Source organism: Molothrus ater, chromosome 2 (genome assembly GCF_012460135.2).
Source record: "Molothrus ater isolate BHLD 08-10-18 breed brown headed cowbird chromosome 2, BPBGC_Mater_1.1, whole genome shotgun sequence".
NCBI classification, from domain to species: Eukaryota; Metazoa; Chordata; class Aves; order Passeriformes; family Icteridae; genus Molothrus; species Molothrus ater.
The window spans coordinates 78,543,824-78,565,393 of record NC_050479.2 but is presented as its reverse complement, the minus strand read 5'-3'; the positions used below and the strand labels follow the sequence as shown (position 1 = coordinate 78,565,393).

At 45.0% G+C, this 21,570-nt stretch overlaps 1 protein-coding gene across 1 annotated transcript in view; it reads right to left on the bottom strand.

Annotated features, from left to right (window-relative positions):
- Positions 1 to 3,619: 3,619 nt before the first annotated feature.
- The window catches only part of MAML2 (mastermind like transcriptional coactivator 2), a 209,819-nt gene continuing 191,868 nt past the window's right edge, over positions 3,620 to 21,570 (bottom strand). Inside the window, 4 exon segments of the mRNA XM_036383961.1 lie at positions 3,620 to 7,766; positions 7,769 to 8,364; positions 13,993 to 14,104; positions 16,107 to 16,310. Of these exon segments, the coding sequence (XP_036239854.1) occupies positions 7,383 to 7,766; positions 7,769 to 8,364; positions 13,993 to 14,104; positions 16,107 to 16,310 (1,296 nt within the window). The 3' untranslated portion in view covers positions 3,620 to 7,382.

Here is a 21,570-nt window from a genome sequence, read left to right as displayed (position 1 = left end):
ATGGATAACATTATGCTAGCTAGAAGTCTTGCTGAAGGACAAGTAACATGGAAAAAAAGCACAATCCTTAAGAGAAGAACAAATCCTTAAGAGAAGAAGAAACTCAAAAACAGAATAAACATTCATTGACAAAGCTGTTGTGTAGATTCACAAAGGATTATATTGCCCAGCACATGCATTTTTAGACATTCAGTATGCTTACTGAATAGTAAAGACAATGCTAAATTTGAGGAATCAAATAATATGTCATGTGGGTTCTGACACATTTCTCTTTTTAAAAACTGCAATTTGGGAAAACTCATCAACTTCCTTCTCAAATAAATTCGAAGAGATGCAGCCAAATTACGGAGTCCCCCATACATTTTTCCTTGAAAAAGTTAGATGTCTTTCACTGATGGAAGTTTCATTGGTGTATGAATTATACTCATATATTAACCTGACTGTTATTTGTGTCCACTTGTTCATGAAATCAGCTTATGGAACTAACCCCATAGGCCACATCTACAAGAGGAGCTTTCCATATCAGATCCTTAAACAATACTACAATAATTTCTAATAAATATTTCTCAGCAGCTGGTATGCTAGGACCTCTTCAGAAACTAATTTTAAAATAAATGTAGGCCTCTAGATTGGAACTTACCTGTTGTACTTAGAGGCCAGGTAAGCACAAAAGGTGATTTGAATACATTGCCTGGTTTAATTTCACCATGACACTCCAATATAATGGTATCAAGGATAAACCCTGCTCTTACAGGATGTTCATAGAACTTCACAACAACCAGGAACTTTACCTTTCATCTCAAATTGATATTGAGGGATAGGTTTTGCCATCAGAACTGTTAACTTCAACAGGAGTGCATGGATGCACCTATACTCAGCATTTCACCCAAACACTGACTAGCACCACAGGGTTTTCCCCATGTTCCCGGACAAGAAGGATAAAACAAAGCAACTGTGTCCTGTCAAACAAGGCAGACCAGTCAACCAGAGTGAAAACATGTCAGGCAGCCCTCCAAAATAAATGTAGATAGAGCATCTTTGTTGTCTGAAGCCATGTACAGGAATGCAGGAGAAGTCTGGGGAGAGCGAGCTGCTGCCCAGGCACGTGGCAGCGCAGCCAAGTGGGGCTCTATCCCTTCTGCCCTGGGAGCCTCAGGCTGCCTCTGCCACTGCTTGTCCTGAGGCTGCTGGAGCAGCTCATGCAGCCTTGGTACCCAGGCACACAGCCCACCAGCAACACACGTGTGTCCACCCACAAGGGCCATCTCTTGCTGGGTGCTCACTCCTCAGCACACAGGAGGCTGGGTCACTACAGGGAAAACAATCATCTAAGCTTCGGCTCTTTTAAAGGAGCTTCTTGTAATGAAAATGCCAGTTTGCCAAATGCTGTTTCATGCTGAGTTTCTTTTGTTTGTTTTGGTTTTGACTTGGTTTTGGTTTGTTTTGCTTTCTTTTATTTTGGTAGGTTTTTGTGTTTGTTGTGTTTGTTGTGTTTGTTTATTTGTTTTTGCTCTATTTTGTTTGGCTTTGTTTTTGGTTTTTTAAGATGAAATTTCTAAGTCTTAATCAACCTGCTTTTTTCAGCTTGCCTGACCTTTTCTGCACCCATTATGCCTAATTTAAAAATTAGAATGAAGTAAGGTTTTACCATGGTTGAAACTTTTATTGTGGCAGGAGGAATCCTGTCCATGTCATCCCTGTCCCTGCAGCTGCCAGACCTCCCTGCTGCCGTGGGAGGGAGCAGCGCTCTTGGCTGTGCTGCCCGGGCGGGTAGTGGTTCCCACCAAGTGATTTGGATGCAGTGGGAAAGGTCAGCCCTTGCCTGGGCCTGGTGCAATTCCTGCTGTGCTGCATCTGGCCAGGCAGGGAAAATATTCACTGCCACTCATGTCTCACACCTCCTCCATGTGGCCTCACTGGCTACATCTCCCTGGGCACAGGAGACAGGCCTGGGGACATTTTCTGGCATGGAAACCATGTGGCACTGGGTGACTTGTATTTTATATTGTATTATCCCTCTAGTCCTGCACCCACAGTGGGAATGGCTTTTGATTGTGAGACCTGCGTGGTCGTGGCCCCCAAGCACTGCCAGGGACTCAGAGCCTGGTGGCACAGACAACCATGCTCCAGAGACAGGCAGGGGTCCCAGGCTGTTTTTCAGCTCACTGGCAAAGATGAACCTTCTGCTGGTGGACGACAGCCCTGCCTGATGCTCCCACATACTGCCTGCCTTGCCTTTTACCTTTACAGCTGAGATAGAAAATACACACTTTTAGGGAAAAGACACACTTTTAGGACATGTGTTTCTTGATTTGTTTCAGATTTACCTTTGGATGAGTGGGACTGTGCCTTATTTTCCCCCTTGAATGCAAGGGAAGCACTTTCTATCACCCGTGCTGGAAATGCTGAAGTGAGAAGAGAGCCACACACCTCCTGGGCACCTCCTCACTTCAGCATGTCCACCCAGGATCAGGACTATGGGCACAGCCTTTACAGTGGGACACTGAGCATCTGCCAGCATCCTCCCCCATCCCTCCTGTGAAAGCACCAGGTTCCAGGGCAGGACAAAGGAGCCATTTGTGGGTAGGAGTCAGATACAATGGAGTCAGATACAATGGAGGGACCAAGCAACATAAGCAAAAAACCTGAGGGCAGCAGCCAGTAGAGCTGGTGTTGTGAGGGGCAGCCAAGGGAGGTGCCTTCCCACTTATCCTGTAGGGGAAGGTGAGCAGACAGGGACTAAAAGGGTGGATGTGCTGCATGGCAGTCCCTCATCGTCACCACCAGCAGTGAAGCAGTTAAAATGTGGGGAGCCTTTTTTTTTTCCCCTACATCTCAAAATAGCACAAGGCAGCCTTTGAGCACGGGCAGTGATGTGCTGACATTTGTCCCTTGGAAACATCCCCTCCACCACCCCTTCTGCTCAGTTCATGGGGCAGGAAGAGCCACCCACTTGGAGATGGAGCCCGGAAAGCCTCTCGAGGAACAGGACACTTCCTCAGGGCTGACTTTCTAAAAATAGCCTGGTAGGGATGAATGCTTGTGTGAAACAGCCTGCAACCCAGTGTGATGTTGTACATGCTGGAATCTCTATAGGCTGGAATCTCTTTAGGCTAGAACGAGGTGTAATGTGAAGGAGGCAAGGAGGAAAGGAGAAGCCAGTTGTCTGATTTCTGCTTCTCATTAGGGGTCTCTGATAGTGAGGGGAGTGGGGCAAATATCTCCAGGGTATGATCCAGGGCAGGGCATGGGCTTGGGAACCTAGCTGGCCCTCTTGGGGTAACTGACTCTTGGGGGTACACAGTTCTCAGCTTCAATTTTTGCAGAATCCCAAGGCAAATTGCTCTGTTGCAAGATTCTATCAACCCATTCAACAGATAGCATTTTTATTAACCATTATTTGTTAACCTTTTCTGGTAGTGAAACCACATCTTTAGCCAGTAGGAAAATATCACAGCTCTCTGGCAAAGAGGCAGGCTGAGCTCCTGGAAGCTGCCAGATGTTCATTTTTCTCTCCCCCCTCCTAAAATATCAAAATTTTAATTTACTCAGATGAATGAGCAGTTGACTAAACAGACCTTCAATATAAAATTCATAGTAAGAAAAGAGACACTTGGGATAATTTTGATTGATTTACTTGGCAGAGTTTTGATAGCTACTGAAAAACATACTATTCATGTTTAGGTGAAAAATAAATGGAGTCAAATAAGTGTCACTGCATAGTACTAGGAGGTATATACAGCCACATGTAAAAATGCATAAACACAAACATTTCTGTACAGCAACTTTTCTTTTCAGTCTGTATAGAGAAACACTGGTTTATAATATGGGGAAAATATAAAGCAGACATACATGCAACAAGGACATGACAGTTACATAGGTCCCACCTGCCTCCCAACAGCTGAAATAACAATAATAACAATAATTATAATAATAAAAGCCTTTTTTGGGGAAAAAATTTGAAACCTGGAATGTTTTCATGTTGAGGTTTCCAGAGAGCTTCAGATGTGAAACATATCTGAAGGTGATTTAAAGGCTTGATTCAAAGCCCTGTGAAGGCAATGGAAAAACTCCATTGGTTTCAGTGAGCTTGGGGTCAGACCCAGCTATTTAACCATAATCCCATTCTGCCCTCCCCCAAAACCCAAAGTTGAAATCTGCAGATAAAAATAAACAATCATATCATACAAAACTTTGTATATAGAATACAAAAGGTAACAGTTGAGTTTTTGTATAAAATACAACTTTTTGATAGTATATTTATTTCACATATGTATAAATATAACCCAAATAATATGATTTTTATTATTCCTACCAAAATATTATTACTTTTTGTTGTTGTTTTTACAAAAGTTTACAAAACAAATAATTCTTTATATTTACAACCCAATACTGTGAAGAGTGCCCAGTCAATGATGAAAAATAGATTTTAAGGGTAGTGCACTTAGCCATTGCAAAGAAAGAAAAAAAAAGACACTAGCTCCATTCAGATGCAAGTGTTCTGAAGAAATGATACTAGATTCAAGTTTTGGTTGCTAGAGTCTTTCACAAGCTCTCATTTCAAATGCATCAGGCATATATATACAGGACTGGAAATGGCCTCTACCTTTTTTGAATTTACTTAAGACAGGATGTAATTTTGCTCCCAGGGATGGCACTCACAGCCCAGTGTCTTTTGCACTCCAGGCTGAGGCCAACAGGACAACACTCAGCACTGAGTCCACCACTGCATGATACCATAGAACCATGGAATCATAGAATATCCTGAGTTGGAAGGGACCCACGAGAATCATTGAGTCCAACTCCTGCCTCCTTGGGACCAGCTCCTCGGCTGAACAATTTTTTTTTTGCATTATTTGAGGACCTTGAAATCAGTCTGGCCCTAATACAGAAACCAGTGGTGGCTTTTTCAATGGCATGTGAGGGTAGTTGAAGTTACCAGACTGCAGTGCCCATTGCTGATGGTGATGCTAACTCAGCCTTGGCCTCAGTGGCATCCATGGCAGCTGTCTGTCCCTACCAGTGTGCTGGCAGTCACTGCTGACCTGCTCGTGGGCAGGCAGTGTGTGAGGCAGAGAAGTCAATCTTCCTTTCACTTCAAACTCATGCAGCTGCTGCTTCAGTCTAGTTTTGCACAATTTATACGGGACATGTTTGTTATATCGCATCTGTATCTCTCCAAGCTTAGGTGGGACCCCAGTGGCCTGAGCTGAAAAGCTCTTCAAAGGCTTGAAAAAACTTGTACTGATATATCAGAGGGATCACCTGCACCCTGACCAAACCTGGGGAGAAGAGGGAGCTTTCTGGGCAGCTGAGTCACCACGTTACACAATGCAGAGGTGTGCAATGATCACGGGCTGGGCTGGCAGAAGGGACTCTTCAGCAGGCTTTCTTGTCCCTCTTATTTCTCTGGGAATGAACAGCCTCTACTGGCATATCTAACTAAATGCCCATGTTACACCTATTGTGGAGGTGCTGGTGCTCATTTGTGTGACGATGCTTCTTGAAACATCCTGAAAAATTGTGCCCATTTGAAATGACAGGGTGAAATAACTGGAAAAGCCTTATTAAAACCTCTCACAAGAAGTAGGTCAGATAAGTACAGAGGCTATTGTCAAATAGTCTACTCATCCCAGTGCCACTAACAAGGATGAATAAAGCACTTGCACGGGCTGAGCAATGCCTCTTGGCACCAAGGCATGGGAACGTAGGCATTGTATTCCTTTGCCACATCCAGTTTTAGCTAATTCAGAGGAGGCTGTGAAATACATTGCACCCCATCATTTGAAAGAACAGCACTTTCATTTGAATTGGAAGATCTGTTCCCATCCATGAATCCTGTCTGAATCACTGTGCAGCTGCTTTATAGTGACATAGCACATCCTTCTGATGCCATTACTGACCAAGCCTATAGCAAAGAATTTAATATAGTCAAGACTATTCCCTGGCAGGTGTGGGACAGCCTGCATCCTTACTGCTCTGCTCTGTTAGCCTTCAAGGCAAGGTGGCTGCAAACTGCTCATGGGAATGGTCCTTGCCCCAGTATATCTTCTTTCTATGCACAGAAACTGCTCAGGACAAAATTAGCTGGTCGATCCCCAAACCCAGAACAGATGATTGAGTCCAGTGCCCAGAATTAATCCCCAGAACTGTTTCATGTACAAGCACAAATGTGGCTGATGGAGCCTCTTGCTGTGAGTTATAATTGATGTGCATGCTAGTTTCAGGGGCAGAGCCTCTTGTACTCCAGAGAGAGGCTGTGGGGACCTGGGCCATCAGCAGGACTCTTTCAAGTCTCCCCATATGGCAAAGGAGAAAACAGGATGGAACCAAAATGCTGTGCAATCAAAATGGCAGCTTCCCCCCAGGCAGGTAGATGATGGCATTTCATCTGGGCTAAAACTGTTTGAGAGAAGAAGATCAGGCTGATTGATACCTGATTGATACTCGCCGTGATTTGAGATGAAAACAAGGACAGTGGTTTAGCTGAGCCACTTTAGGTATCTGCCCTTCTCTAAGCTGGACTGGGAGAGTAGTCAGGGATAAATCATGAGCACCCTTCTCACTCAAGTTTCTATTAAGTCACTGGAGTCCTTGGGGAAGGGCAAGGTGGCAAAGTGAGGATCCTGAGCTTTGGAAGTAGTTCATCTTATGTTTCCCTCAATGCCCAGAATGACTGTGCTGCTGGCAGAACAGCAGCATCCTCTAATACTCACTGCAAACACTGGTGAAAGGGAGAACGCAAATGCTAGAGCACACCAAATAACACGCTGGATGATCTGTTTCCTTCCTCCCTTGGATGAGACCACTTACCCTGCTGTGTGCTACAAAAGGTTTGTGACAAAGTCATTGGGAAGGCAAATGTAAGTTTGTACTGTGCAGAAGTAAAAAGTTTTTGTAATGCCATGAGATTTACACAGGGCTTGATGCTGTCAGGGCTGAGAAATCCCAAGGAAGTAAAGGGCTGTGAACAAGATGACTGAAGAGCTGTGGAGCACTTGGGGCCTTACTTGCACTCAGAGAACTGATGTTCCACAGCTCATACCACTGTCTGGTGCTTCCATGTGTGGGAAGCTGAATGCATTTTTTTCCCGGAGCTCCTCTGAGAAGAACCAATGAGTTTGCAATGGGCTGGGCACAGGTCTGGGGAACAGACCCTTCACATGTTTTCACTCCTTTGTGGCAGGCAGGAATATCACTTAGACTGTCACTTCAGTTTTGTTCCTAGAGCTACTCTTCAAACAGGGCAGTTGCTCTATGTTGTATTTTAAAGGACAGCCCAGTTACTGGAGTGTAAATTAATGAAGCAGGTTGTTGGTATCTAAAAGAGAAAGCTAATGTCCTTGCTGCCTCTTCCTCTGGTTCCCTCTTGGTACTGTCACTTATGAGTGGTTCCCTAAAATTTCATCGAGGTTGATGTCTTTCATCCAGTCATCATTACCTGGTTCTGTTTTCAGTAAAGAATCTATAAAATCCGTGTCACTGTTGAGCGCAGGTCCTATACTGTCCCCTTGCTGGTTCAGAAAGTCAAATGCTAGGTCACTGCCATGCTCACTTCCTTGGTAAGCCCGGGAGGTTTGGTTGGTGGTTGTGAAACCAGTTGATGGCAGAGATGATGGCGGTGTCATACTTGTTCCTGGCTGATTCAAGGCAGGCACAGTCTGTCCTCTCAGCTGATTGGGTCTTATGCTGAGCCCTCGTAGCGAGCCAGCAGATTGTCCATTTAGAGTCTGGTGCATTTGGTTTAGAGGGGGCCTCATTTGGACTCCGCCGGTAACTGGTTAGGAGGTGCCAATGCACGCTGAGGAAAATGCTGGTTGCCTACGCTGCGCTGCAAAGACTGGTTAGGATATGGAGTGCCCGTGGGGAAACGCACCCCTGCAGGTTTCAGTGCATCCTGCTGCTTCACTGCAGCCTCTTGTGGGGCCCAGTTCTGGGCATTGGCAGTGGCCGTGATCATCACATTGGCCGGCCGTTGAGCAGGGATAGCTGTCGCTCCATGGGTCAAGCCTGGCCTTATTTGCTGAGTGTTGACCACTGACCCCGTCCCAAAAGCTGCCCCGTTGTTCCCCTGGGTCATGGTTTGCTGTCGGGACACCATGGGGTTATTCTGACTGGGCAGAACTTGATTTTGGTTTCTGTGTGGCTGCATTTGGTTCATTCCTGAAGTCACATTGTATGTGCTTGGTTGGTTGCAAGGAAGGTTCCCGTAGCAGCCCAAACTCCGAGCAGCAGGAACAGAAGGCATTCGGGTTCCAGCAGGGGTGGACATGAGGCTGGAGCTCTGGGGCATGATGCTATGAGTTGAAATTGGGTTGGATAAGGACATGTTGTTGGAGCTCATGCTCACAGCTGGTGAACCACCTGGAAAGAAGAAAACAAAGTGTTACAACAAGCGTGGGTGCATCAATATGTGGTGTCATTCAAATACCAACAGCTCAAAAATCCAGTTTTCTATGAGCAGAGTTTCTTGAAGAAGACACTTGCTCTTAAGAGACTTACATGAACTTGCTCAAGGCCTTGAAGATGCCTATCATCCAAAGGCTGGTTTGGTCTATACTAAGCCGCCTGTGGTTTTTCCATACCTTCAGAGGAGAGCACATGAGCCAAAACTGATGCTCATTGTAAGAGAAATATTGGAGCAGGGAAGGACAGACAGAACCACTGGGCAGAAGAGAAGACTTTCCTGCCTTCCTTTACAGAAGCACTAGACACGTCAGGACAAAACCTCTCTACTGATCAGAGATCAAGAACTTTTCCTTACAGGGCATAGCTCATCCTGGCTCCTCTAGAGACAATGGGGAGTGAGAGGCACTTTAATCAGGCTTCTTTTCCACCTTTCTTAAACACTTACAGCAGCAGTATCCATCCTTTGTTTGGGAATGTCTGTCACAGATGACAGCAGGAGCCAAGAGTGCCTCTCACACATTTGCAGCCGTATGCTGGGGCAGGAGCTCAGTCCAGTCTGTGACGTACCTGTCCTCCCATGTGGTGGCTGAGCAGGCATGGGGACATGACCCAGTGCTGTGCCTGGTGAGCCCCACATGTGCTCTTTCTAAACTCTCTTCCCAGCTGGGCTTATGGCTATATAACTACAAGTTATGAGTTGGCAGGAATTGATCACTCCTGGCTGATTCGGCCCAATGGAGGATTTTCCTGTACTTAACAACTGCCAATGGATGACAAGAAGAGAGAATTTTCTTGCCTTCAGCTGCCAAACCTCAACACAAGCTCACTTCTTTGGCTACATTGCCATAGTTTGAGGCCACAGTAGGTCACTTATACCATGAAAGCTGAGTGCTTATGCAGTGCAGGACTGAATTAATCCCTGAGAGACTGGTTGAAAAAGACCAACCACTTTTTAAACTCAGCCAGTGTAGATGGCACTGTGAAGAATCCTTTCTGCACACAACCAGCTGCTCCACATTGTAATTCCCTTTGCTACTGTTGCTTCCAGTACAAACCCTACAAGAAGCACAGCTCAAAAAAGTCAGGTTCAAGGCAAATGAAAGGAGATGTTTCTTCACACAATGTATGGGTCAGCCGAGGAAATCTGTGCCACATGGCACAGTACAAGCTAAATTCTCACACATCTTTGGGTGGCCCTCAAAGTGTGAGAAAAGCTGTCAAATGAGCTTGCTACCAAGGTACCACTGCATTTCAGGAATTCTCTGAGCCTTTCCCAGAGGAGGAACGAGGAGATTTGCTGTTTCATAGGGTGCAACTAATAGCAATTTTTGGGCATGAGACATTGCCTTGGTTAGATCCTTTGTACATATGGCAAAACCAGATGGAATTTGACTAACTTCAGCTTCATCACCAAATCTTATTATATATTGGTCAGTGTGACTAATTTTATTAGTTGGTCCATCATAAATTCCTTCCTACTACACAGTGCTTCGAGACTGTGTCATGCCTGCAGCATTCTCCAGATACTTCAGTCTCAGTGTGTGGCATGTTTTCCAGTCCCTTGATCCTTTGGAAGTCCCTTCAGAATGTGGCAGTTTTTGATGTTGATTTCAGAGCTGTACATCATAGCTGGTCACAGCAATAACTTTTGCACATCTCCATTGTGGATGTAAAGTAAGCTCTATTTTTCCAGTTCAGCATCATCTGGGACAATGTTTGCCTATCCAGTTTCAATCACAGAGCCTGCCCATGGTGATATCTGAAGACCTGTCAGCCATTTCCTTTTGAGCTAGGTTAATTCTGTGCCACTCAGGTTTCTTAACCAAAATAGGCAGTAAGAAGTCGGATGCTTTAAGGGACATAACCTGAACAACTATTGCCTTTAAGCTGTGGATTCATTGAAAGAGATACCATGCAAGTTTAAAAAGATTCTTCTAACATCAGCCCATGTTGCTTGAAATTAATTAAATCTTCCCCTTCCTTAATTCTTTATTATTTGGGCTGTACCTGCTCCCCAGTAGTTTTGCTGAACTCTGCATTAGGCTACTAGGGCTGCAATTACCTACTTAGTCTTTTAATTTTTATCATGGCATTAGCAGTCTCCCTTGGTGTTTCAAGACTACATAAAAGGTGACACTAAGAATTTGGAGAACCTGTCAGCCAGCTCTTTTAAAACTCTTTTAGACAAATCATGGGCATACATATTTAAAAAGTCTATGTTTAGGAACAGCTATTTAATATACTGTTCCTGTTGAAATTTCACCATAATGATGTTCAGCTCCCACAGTCTGGAACCAAAGAAAAAATTGTATATTTCTGCTTTTTCTGCATTATTTTTATACATATACTATTTCCATTTAGTAATGGATGTAAAGGATTCATTTCTTTCCTTAAGGACTTAAAAAATAACTCTTCCCAAATCATTATTAACACTGAGTGTGACTCCACAAACAGAGTGCTTGTTTCAAATCAATATAGACATAGATACCTAAATTAAGAAGCTGCCCCTAGTTTGGAAGGCAGCCTGTTCCACAAACAGGCTGCAAGTGGGACTATAGAGGATCTAATTATCCTAACAACTGTGTTGTCTTAACTTAAGCACCTAAATTCAGTCCCTGAGCTGGGCAGCCCCTGGGACAGGGTACGCTATGGGGAGTCCACCTGTTTTTAGCCCAACAGGGACGATCACATTCCCACAATCAGTGCTCAGCTGGCAACCACTGATTAGCCCCATCTTTGGCTTTGCTGGTGGGTTGTGAATTTTTGGAACTACTGTAACATCTCCTATGAAGACAGGCTGAGACTGGTGGGGTTGTTAAGATGGGAGAAGAGAAGGTTCTGAGGTGATCTAGTAATTTCTAGTACCTAAAGGAGGCTATGAGAGAGAGAGAGAGAGAGAGAGAGAGAGACGGGGACTTTTTACGAGGATATGCAGTGACAGGACAAGGGGGAATTACTTTAAATTGAGGTTTAGCTTAGACATAGGGAAGAAATTTACTCAGGGGTGGTGAAACACTGGACTAGTGAAAGGGTTGTGAATGTCCCATCCCTGAAAATATGCAAGGCCAGGCTGGATGGGGCTCTGACTACCCTGGTCTAGTGAAAGTTTGGAACTAGATGATCTTTAAAGTCTCTTGCAACCCAAAGCTTTCTGTGATTCTGTGATTTTTTTTTTTTGCAGGGATGATAGGGATGGGTCCCTGATTTTTTTTTTTGCTCCTGTGAGCCCATATTAAAGAGAGAATTCAGTGGCATTTCAAGAGATGGTTCTCTCCCTCCAGCTGAACTGCAAGTTTGTAGAGTCACTTCATTGCCACTGGGACGAAGCCCCTCATGGGGTGACCCTGCCAGCTGTTGAGCAGACCTCAGGGCTACCATCACACTGCAAATGCTACACTTTTTGAAAAACACAAGTGTTTGGGAAGGGGTTGTACTTTTTGCCAAAAGACGAAGCTTCCTCTTTCTTTGTTTTGCTATTTTTATGCTTTTATTTTTAACGCAAGTATTTTCCATTCTTATTTCTTCCAGATGGGAAGAAATGCCTTCCCCAGAAGCACTCTGTACAGCAGCTGGGCACCCCAGGCTACAGCAATCTGGAGAAACAGCTTTTCTACCCAATTCACCTGCTCCTTTCTTGGGGGTCTCTTGCCATGGCATGGCACTGTGGGGAAAAGTATAGGGAAATAAAATACTCAACCAAGTTTCTCCAGCCTGTGCCATTTTATTTAGCTTTTTGTTTCTTCTTCCCTGATCTGAGCAAAGCTATTCCCAGAAAAAGGAAACAGTTTCCCTACTGTTACTCCCTTATGCAAGAGTTTCCTAATCACTCCCTCTGGTAGCTTTGCTGGAAGCTCCCAGCACAGCCCTTTCTCCCAGGCTTGCATGAAAGGCTGCTGTCCTCCCGGGGCTCACTCAGCAGGGACTTGAGATTTGAATGGACAAGTGCTGCCATCCCCACATGTTTCAAACCGAGGAGATGTGACTCCAAATATCACAAGACTGGCAGAAAGTCCATCAAATTAACAGCAACAAGAGCTGCCACATAACAATGGTGATCTACTCACTTTGGAGCCTTTCACACATGTGGCTGCACTTGCTTCCATTTTCTGTCTCAGGCTAGAAATGGATTGTTTTTAAGTAAAAGCCAAGAGTCTCAGTTAATAATTTGATTCCAGGAACAAACCTTTAAACAACACACCAAATCACAAGATTCCTCAGCAAAATGCTGGGCTTGCCAAAGCATTTATTTTGGGAATACAGGAGATACCAAGCCAGCGAGCAGGGCCCTTACCATGGGATATTACACTGGGATGCTTGAGCCACTTTACTGGAGAAGATTAATCCCCAGGTCCATTAGAAAGCAGCAGTTTCCAGGCTGCAGCAAGGTTATCACTACTAGAACTTGTAAGCAGAGGCAAAGGAGTGCATGAATGCTGCTTGAGTGGCCCAACCTGGCCCATCCCTACATAGCCAGCAGATTGGGCAGAGGGGTGGCATGTGAGTAAGCTGCACTTCAGAGCACATTAAAATTGTAATAGAAGCAGAAAATGTTGTGCTACGAAGGACAGGTAAGAAGGAAAGACTCAGATCACTGGCTGAATCTGCAGAGCCAATAATTATGGAAAAGCAACAAAAAAAAAAGTCTCCTTTTTCTTTAGCATGTTGCATACAAAAATATACTAGAAGGCAAAGAATTCTTTTTATACTTATATGCACAGACACTTTTGCAGTATAGAAAACATCCTTTGGTCCCATCTGCTGCATTTCCCCCACCTCCTCTCCCCTCAGCATTTTTTCCTTACTCTGCCTTTGCTCTCTGAGTCGCCCTCAGCCAATCAGCAAGGTGAACAGTATGAAAAGCCAAACAAACAATCCTGTGCTCCAACAACTAGACTCTAGACCTAGCAGGTCAGGGCACAAGAGTTGAAACAAAGGACTAGTCCTGAAGTGTTGGGCATTTCCTGCCCTGGGCAGCTCTGGCAGAAAGCAAGGGCTTTTACTCTACTGTTTGACTGATCTGTTGAAATGCTGCATGTAGAGCAGCTCTAAGGCCATGACCACAGCCTGTTAAACACACCAAAAGTACCACTCATGATGGTGCTGTGTGGGGTACTTAAAAACCTGTGTGAGGGTCCTCACACTGTACATGAACTGCTGTTTGAAGGGAGGGAGGGTTCTCATCTCAGTCTCTGAACCAAGTTGCACCACATATGTGAGAAAAGCATCTGAACACAGTGAGGTTGCATAGTCAAGAGGACCCCTCTGCATCAGGTATGTGGGTGCACATCTGCCCCAGATAGTGCTAATGGGAAGGGTACCAACTCCTCCTTCCTCATGTCTGAGAGAGACAGTATCAGCCTGGATGAAGCACCAGATCATACACCAGCACTTCTAGTGGTGCAGGACGATGAGGTAAATAGCACAGGAGGGCACAGCCACCACCCACTGCCTCTGCAGTGACTGAAGCAGATATCCAGAAAATCATGCCCCAGTCATCCCATGCATGCATGCCTCTTATGGGTGCTCTTCTAGCTGGAAGGAAGGAAGAAAGGAAGGAGTTGCTTTGAGGCCATGGGTACTTACCAGGATATTGGTTTGCTTGTTGCATGTTGACCACATTCCTTCTTTGGTCTTTATAATCTGGTGGTGGTCTTGTCAAGTGTCTGTTCAGCTGGTCTTGTGGAGTTATTTTCTCCTAGAGGATTAGAGTAGAAGTACATTAATTTGCTTTTCTTTTTGCTTTCCTGTCTCTGTGTTTTGCCAATCTCTTTCTTTTCTCAGTTATGCAAAAGGTGAAGTATTCCTTCCTTTCACCCTGTCTGGTCCACAGGACAGTCACATGTGAAACTGTGCCATCACCTACTGAAGTCTATATGGAAATATCTCTGCATTGTGTTTGAGTCTGGTTCAACTTTCCTCTCAGCCTCTGAGAACAATGTCCATGTCTGCACTGCAGTACAAAGTATATTTCTATTTCAGCTTGTCAAACCCATCCACAGCCATGCCCTCCCTCCCTCCTACAGTCTAGATGTGTGTAGGGGTGACCACAAAACCCAGTAAAATCCTTGCTTTTTGCTCCCCCCAGCTCTCCTTACTAGGGATACCAGCAGTAGGGATATACACCTGGTTTAGGACAAGGACAAGGATGGTGCTGGGCTGGCTGTTTTCATGCCACTCAGCATTACCCTGTGCTTCCTTGTATGAGTTGCTGGTCTTTCCTCTTACATTGGGAGTACAAGAACTGGGGCAAGGACAGCAAGGAAAGATTGCAGGAAAAATATTAGCTGGGGAGATTTTTTTTTTTTTGAGCTCGCAGGGACATGTCTCTGGTGAGAGAGCCAAGTCCTTGAACTGAAATCTGACTAACTGGCCTGTGCTCATAAAGATCTCAAAAGAGCAGGCACCAGAGTCAATGCTAAATGTCTCATCAGCATCAGTGTGATTTGCTGCCTCCAGAGTGTCCTGCTCACCCATGAGACGTGGTTCCTTGGGATATGTGCCCCCATGGCAGGAAATTGTGAGTTTGGTGCACATGTGCCTTTACTGGACAGCTGCTGGGACAGCATCACACCTCTTGTGCAATGTGCACAGGTTTTGTCCTCAGCTGCCAGAATGGCAAATCAGCTTGTCAGTGTGAAAGAGTCAGGCCCTGGCTCATGATGTAAGTCCATCAGAGTAATTTGGGGATAATCTGCCTGAAAACAGCATGTATATGGACCTTCTAGTGAAAAATTTGTATTTTCTTCTCCCAGGAACACTTGAAACCACTGGGAGAAGAGCCAATCTTGTGTTATTTAGGGCATTTCCACAATTCATGATGGGAGGGAGGGGTCTGATTAAGATTTGTAAGGTTTGTTTTTATATCCTGCTCAACCTGAATCCTTGTGAAGAAGACAGACTCCCATGAAATCCCTGCAATTCATGTAAAAACTGTGGGCAAGCTTTATGTGCATTTCTATGTACACAATACAAAAGCAAATCCAAGCTGATTAAAGTTCAATTTTATTTAAGATAAGCTATTAGAGCAGTTAAGTTTTTGCTCTGCTAAAAATTCTGACAGAAAACTGCAGCACAGAGAGCTGACTTTGCACTTCTTTTTTCTTCTGCATGAATCAAAAAGTCAATAAATATTTCCTTTCTAGAATCTCCCATGTCTCCTAAAATGACCAGAAAATCCCAAGTAGTCTCTCAGATACCAAAGGACAGAGAACTGGCTACAGATACCTAGAAATGCAAAAATAAAACCACAGAAAATAGGACTCATACACAATCCCAGCCAAGCCCACAAACTTGTGTTGAACCCTAAAATCAAGGTACCTGATCCTTGTTCACACACAGGCATTTTACACTATGCTGCCTGGGTGACAGCTCCTGGAAGTAAACTTTCCCCTGAGGTGGAAGTAGCATAGCAGTGCACCTTGGTTTATTTTGCAAAGAAAACCACTGACAATATTCTTGTGTCTCAAAACCAAGCATATGCTTGGATTGTTCTTGTAATGAAACTGTAGGAGCTTGGAAACTTGTTCAGTATAGATTGAAGAAGGTTTCAAAAAGGCTTAGAAAAGTGCTGAAAAATACAAGGCGCACTCTTGAAGTTTTAGGCATTGCCAAAACAACCTTGAAGATTTAGGGGGCTTTCTTTTCTATTGTTTTTATGACAATATTTTCCATGTAAAATAAGAAATTAGTAAACTTACAGCTTCTGCCAACATCTGCTGCTGTAGAAGGAGTTGTTTTTGCTCCATCATTTGCCGTTGCAGAGCCTGTTTCTTTTCCATCAGCTGCTGATTCAACAATGATTGCTGGGATGAGTTCATGTAACCACTTCCAGTGTTTGGATTTGAGCAAGAACTGGAGCTTGGAGTGGGGCCAGCTCCCTGGCCTACCACAGAGTGTTGTTCCTGAAACAGAAGAGAAGGTTCATGAAGGATGAAAATAATAACAAGCGTCAAGCAAAGGAAATAATCCTTTTTATGTAATTAGCTGAAGCTCAGGACACAGCCCACAGACTCTCAGGACAAGTGACCAATACAAAGGCTATGACAAAGTAAGAAGAGGATTGAGTAACTTCATCCCTCAGGAAAGACTGAAAATGTGCCAGGTGGCTCCAGTGGAAAGCCTCAATATTGTACCAGGAGCTTGGGAAATATTAACAGAAGTAACAGAGCTGTCCTGGGGATCTTTCAGGAAACGTGCATTGGGCTGTACAGCAGTTTGTTTGACCACAAGGGAACTAACTCAGTGTCTGCTGGTTCCTACCATCTGGTGAACAGCAGTGAGAAGCTGCAGACTTATTGGTAGAAGTGGCATCTATTCTTAGAAAATACAGAGGTGGGAAGTTAATACTTCACAGTGGGGTGAATGGTACTGCTTTCATTTGTCCCGTCATCTCCCTGACAAGAGCAGTCTCTGAGAGACTGCTAATTGAATCCCATTAGCACCACGATTAAATAGGCTTAGAGTGTATCAACTTCCTCAGTAAAATAAATGTGTTACTGGCAAGGACCTTGAAGACTCTCTCTGGTCTTTGTGAGGGACCTAGATCTGCTTCCTGTTCCAGTGTGCAGCTCCATAATGAAGGGATGGCAAAAAGTCATCTTAGAGCGCAGTGGGGAAGGAACATGAGGACTCAAACCATGCTCATACAAGAAGAGAATGTACATGGGATGACAGTATGCTGCTCCTTTTCTCTTGGCCATTATTTCCCTTCGCACTAATGTGTTTTCTGCCTACTTGCTCCAGCAGTGTTTGGTACTTGGGCCTTTACCAAATGTAGCTTTCTCAGTACACACACAAAAATACTTAGCCTATGTTGGATCACTCAATACCCACGTATTTCTTAGCCACACAGCTACAAAGAAAATGGGATACACTGAAGAGGTCACAATAGTCAGGAGACACATCCATTCTCTGACCCCACTTGGCTGCAATTCACCATAAGAACCAACCACATAACTCTGTATAACCTAAGAGGCAGCAGCATTTTTGCCTTGCAACACAAGACCTCACAGCGGGAGTCTGATGCTCCCTGTTGTGCAGGGAGGCGTACACTCTCTCGAGTGGCCAGGATCTGGGCTGCTATCCTAGTAAAGCTCTGCTCCATGGCCATGTCCCCTGGGGCATTTGGGCAAGCATGGGCTGACATCGAAACAAGGATTGGTCATATGTAGCCTACCCATGACCTGACGACCACAGAGCACTGATGTTTAGCACTTTGCAACCTCCAGGAAAGCTCATTCTTGTGCCTTAGCTTTTGCATCCCTCCCCTCCCCAGTAACACACTCCATACAGACTGATCCCACTTATCTTTCTACCATCTGGCATGGAAGAAGCACAATGATTGTATGGGTATTTCTATTTTAAAATAACTCCCTGGCTTCTAGATGGGGCTACATGAGTGTGTAGCTAGTTAGATAAAGTATTTGAAGACTGTTACTGAAATAAAAACCTTGACTTTCTTCTGGAGCCACCTGCAGCCCCCAAGGCAGTGTTACAAACCCACCCTTCAAATTTATTGGGCTCTTACACAATTATATCCTGCACACTTTCTTTCAGTTCCAGAAGGAATCTAGGATTGCTCGGCACTGCCACATTTTTCAGCCCTTATGCTAGCTGCAAGATAGAAAATACCTCCTCTCAACAGACCCGCTTGCCAAGTTGTTGCGCAAACTTTTTTGTCTTTCCTAAAATATTTTGAAAAGAAAAATATGTTACAATAAATTGGCTTTGACTTCTATATTCAAATGACAACTCTAGCTTGAACCCAGCCACATGTTCCATCCATTAATAGAATTCATCTGTTGTGTTTTTGCACAGATAGTGCAGGCTCCCCCGAATGTGCTTTCAGTCCTACGTAAAAAAACCAACAAAGCCTAAGTTTTTCTTTCCCTCATTCCCTACCAACCCATATAAGCAGTGGGGGGGATTTTGTCTTAAGATAAACTGTGTAGTGTTCATTCACAGTATCTATCAAAGAAAGCTCTTCTGTAATAGCCATTGGCACAAAGCACCAGCTGCTTGGCAAACAGACCCTGAGAAAACAGTGTAAATCATCAGCTTGGAGCCAGGTTGGGGGTTTTTTTGCATTTGGTCCTTTCTCTGCCGTTCATGAAATGTCAGTGCGAGCCTATGAATCTACGATGTGTTACTTCTCCTGCCTGCTGATCTTCCCCTTGCAATGGGAGAAGGAAGAACAGTTTCCTAATAAATCAGGAGACTAGCTGCACAGCAGTTTGACCCTTCATGGACCAGTGCTATCGGGCCCTGCTCTCACCCTGCGCTTCCATCCTGCAAATCAGACAGCAGAAGGGCTACACTGCTGTCATGGACATGGGGCTCTGCCCCTGCACAGGACAAAGTGTGCCTTCTGACATCCCTGAGAGGAAGGGCAGGTTTGGCTGGAGTTACCCTGCTTCTGTAAAACTGTTTCATCCTGCTCTAAGCCCAGCTTTACTGCAGCAGCTCTACTACAACTCCACACATCTAGAGCAGCTGGTTTTTAATGTCATTCCTGGGTTCCAATGCTGCAGTTCATGTGGTTTAACTTTAGAAAGCCCTGACCAGAGAAAATCTGGAGTGGGTCATACCTGTCCCCTTGCCCAGGGGCGCCTCTACCGAGCAGGCTGCAGAGGCAGCCCAGCATCCCTCGAGCTGGGGAGCCCCGAGTGCTTGCCTGCATGGTGTCACCATCTGCATGAGGAAAGTAACCTGTCCCCTTTGCCCCCAAGGAGGTGACCTGATGGGGAGCACATCCCTGCAGCCAGCCAGCCAGGTGTCAGGGACAGGCTGGAAGCATCACACCCCAGCAGGTACAAATGTCCACCTGGGCTCACCCCCAGTTTCTGCCCTACTTGTTGGTGCTGCTCGTGCATGTTCCACATTCCTCCAGCCCTGCAAATGACCTACAGCCCTTTTAGGGCCATCCCTGGTGCCAGCTGGGGCTGGATTAGTGTTCACCAACCACCACAAAACTCCATCTGCCCTGCCAGAGCTGAAGCTTCAGCATGGTGATGCTCGACATACAAAGCAGATGTGTTACACCACATTGTCTGATGTTACAGTGCCATATAAAACCTCTGAGATGCAGAAAGGCAGACAGTGAGAGTTCATCAGAGCTGGGAGCACAACTGCGGTTTTGTTCTTAAGCATCATAAAGAACATTACGTTCAAATGTTTAAATTAGCAGTAAAACAAAGCATTTAAGACCAAATTTGCCTTTCACTATCCCTGCTGCAGCTGATTTGTGTTCTTACAAATGAAGAGATGTCTTGGCTTCTAACACATATATATGAACTTTTAAAAATAGACTTTTCTTTTTCACCCTTTTTTCTCTTCCTCTCCTCTCCTCTCCTCTCCTCTCCTCTCCTCTCCTCTCCTCTCCTCTCCTCTCCTCTCCTCTCCTCTCCTCTCCTCTCCTCTCCTCTCCTCTCCTCTCCTCTCCTCTCCTCTCCTTCCCTACAGAGCTTGTCAGGAGCTCTGAAAGCCTTTTGCAAGCTTATGTCTCTACATTCTTAGTTCAGAAGTGGCCTAAGGACAGTTGGCTGGAAAAGGATGTGCAAACCTTTCCCCTCTTTCTCCTGGAAATGCTTTGAATTGATGAATAATTTTGATGGGACAGAAGGGAAACAATGGTCAATTTTGTATGAAACCACAATGCCCACAGAGACTGTTTGCTTCCCAGCCAGGAGCCCTGACATCTGTGCCACAAGATGAGCTTCTGCTTCTTGCAGATTTTTCCCTCAAAAGGAGATGGGGAATTTTTCCACCTTTCTGTTCCTCTGTGGGGCAACTCATTCTGTGCCCTGCATCAGATTGGGAGTGACAGCTCTGACTTTTGCTCTTCTCTTGCATCAATTATGGCTTAAAGAAACAAAGAATTAAAAGAAGAAAGGAAAAGTCTTCAGATCCATTTATGCAAGTCTGCTCAGTGACAGATGCCTGCCTTACAAAAAGCTGCTTCCAGGGGAAAGGATGTGCAAAGTCATGTTCATCTGGTGACTGAACTTATGCATGATGTCCTCACTCATAAGCAGTTTGTGTTAATTGGCATCATGGGCTTGTGCAGCTCTTCACTGCAGGCTTAGAGTGAGGATGGTGAAGGAAAAGGCTCCTCTGTGGATTTCTTCAAGGGACCAGTGGCTGTCCCCACAGTGTGAGCTTCTCAGGGGCTTTCTGGTTTGACTGCAAACCATCCTGAACAACTGAGCGCTTGGAAAAGGAGGAGGAAGAGGGACAAGAGAAGGATGAGGAGGAGGAGGCGAAGGGGAATGGTTCAACCAAGTTTTGCAGTGTTTCAGAAAAGCCCTGTGAGCCCCTGATGTGAGCCTCCACAGCCCCAGCTGGCATGCTCCTTTCCACAGGCACAAACTGAGGCTCTCCTGCAGCTGCTGGGCCAAGCACTTTGGCTTATTGAGAAGAGCTGGCCTGACTCATGCAACTTTAGGAAGCCGAGCACAGGGTGCTTTGCTGAACAGCCAATCATAATACCTGCCAGCCCTCTTCTGAGCCCCCTCTTTTTTGCTGAAGCAGATACACCCCTTTCTGCTAAATACTGGCCTTTTCATGGTTGTCTGAACTCCAAGCACTGCCTGCTTATATCCTTGCCTCAGACAAGAAAACAAAACTTCAGCAGGACCACAGCAGAGCGCTTGTCAAATAAGAACTCTTTCAGCTCTAGTGAAAAAGCTAGAGTTTTCATACTTTTAGGAATAACTCCCACTCTTGACTGGAGTGCAGAGGGCTGCTTTCTATGCCACTGTATACTGTGAGAGCACCAAGAATTTCCTGAGGTTAAACTCATCTGCAGCAGCTGAGGATATGATCTGTGTATAAGGAAATAGACTGGGGATAAACACAGCCAAGCAGATTCTCCCTTGCCTTACTGCTTGTTCAGCTTGATGGGAGTGGAAAACAGTACCTTCCTGAGCAACTCAAACTCATTCAACCTTTTTTCATATCTGGAATACACAGCATAAAAGTGAGTCTCCTTGAAGTATAGGTCTCTAACAAAAACCTTAGAGCAGATTCTCTCCAAACTGCCTGCTGCAGCTCTCCCTTCACTATACAGGGAGATGGGGCTGTATAATTAGGCTTCAGATGTTTAATTTAGACAACTGAATTAGGAACCCAGATTAGATGATAAGGACATTCCCTTATACTCCT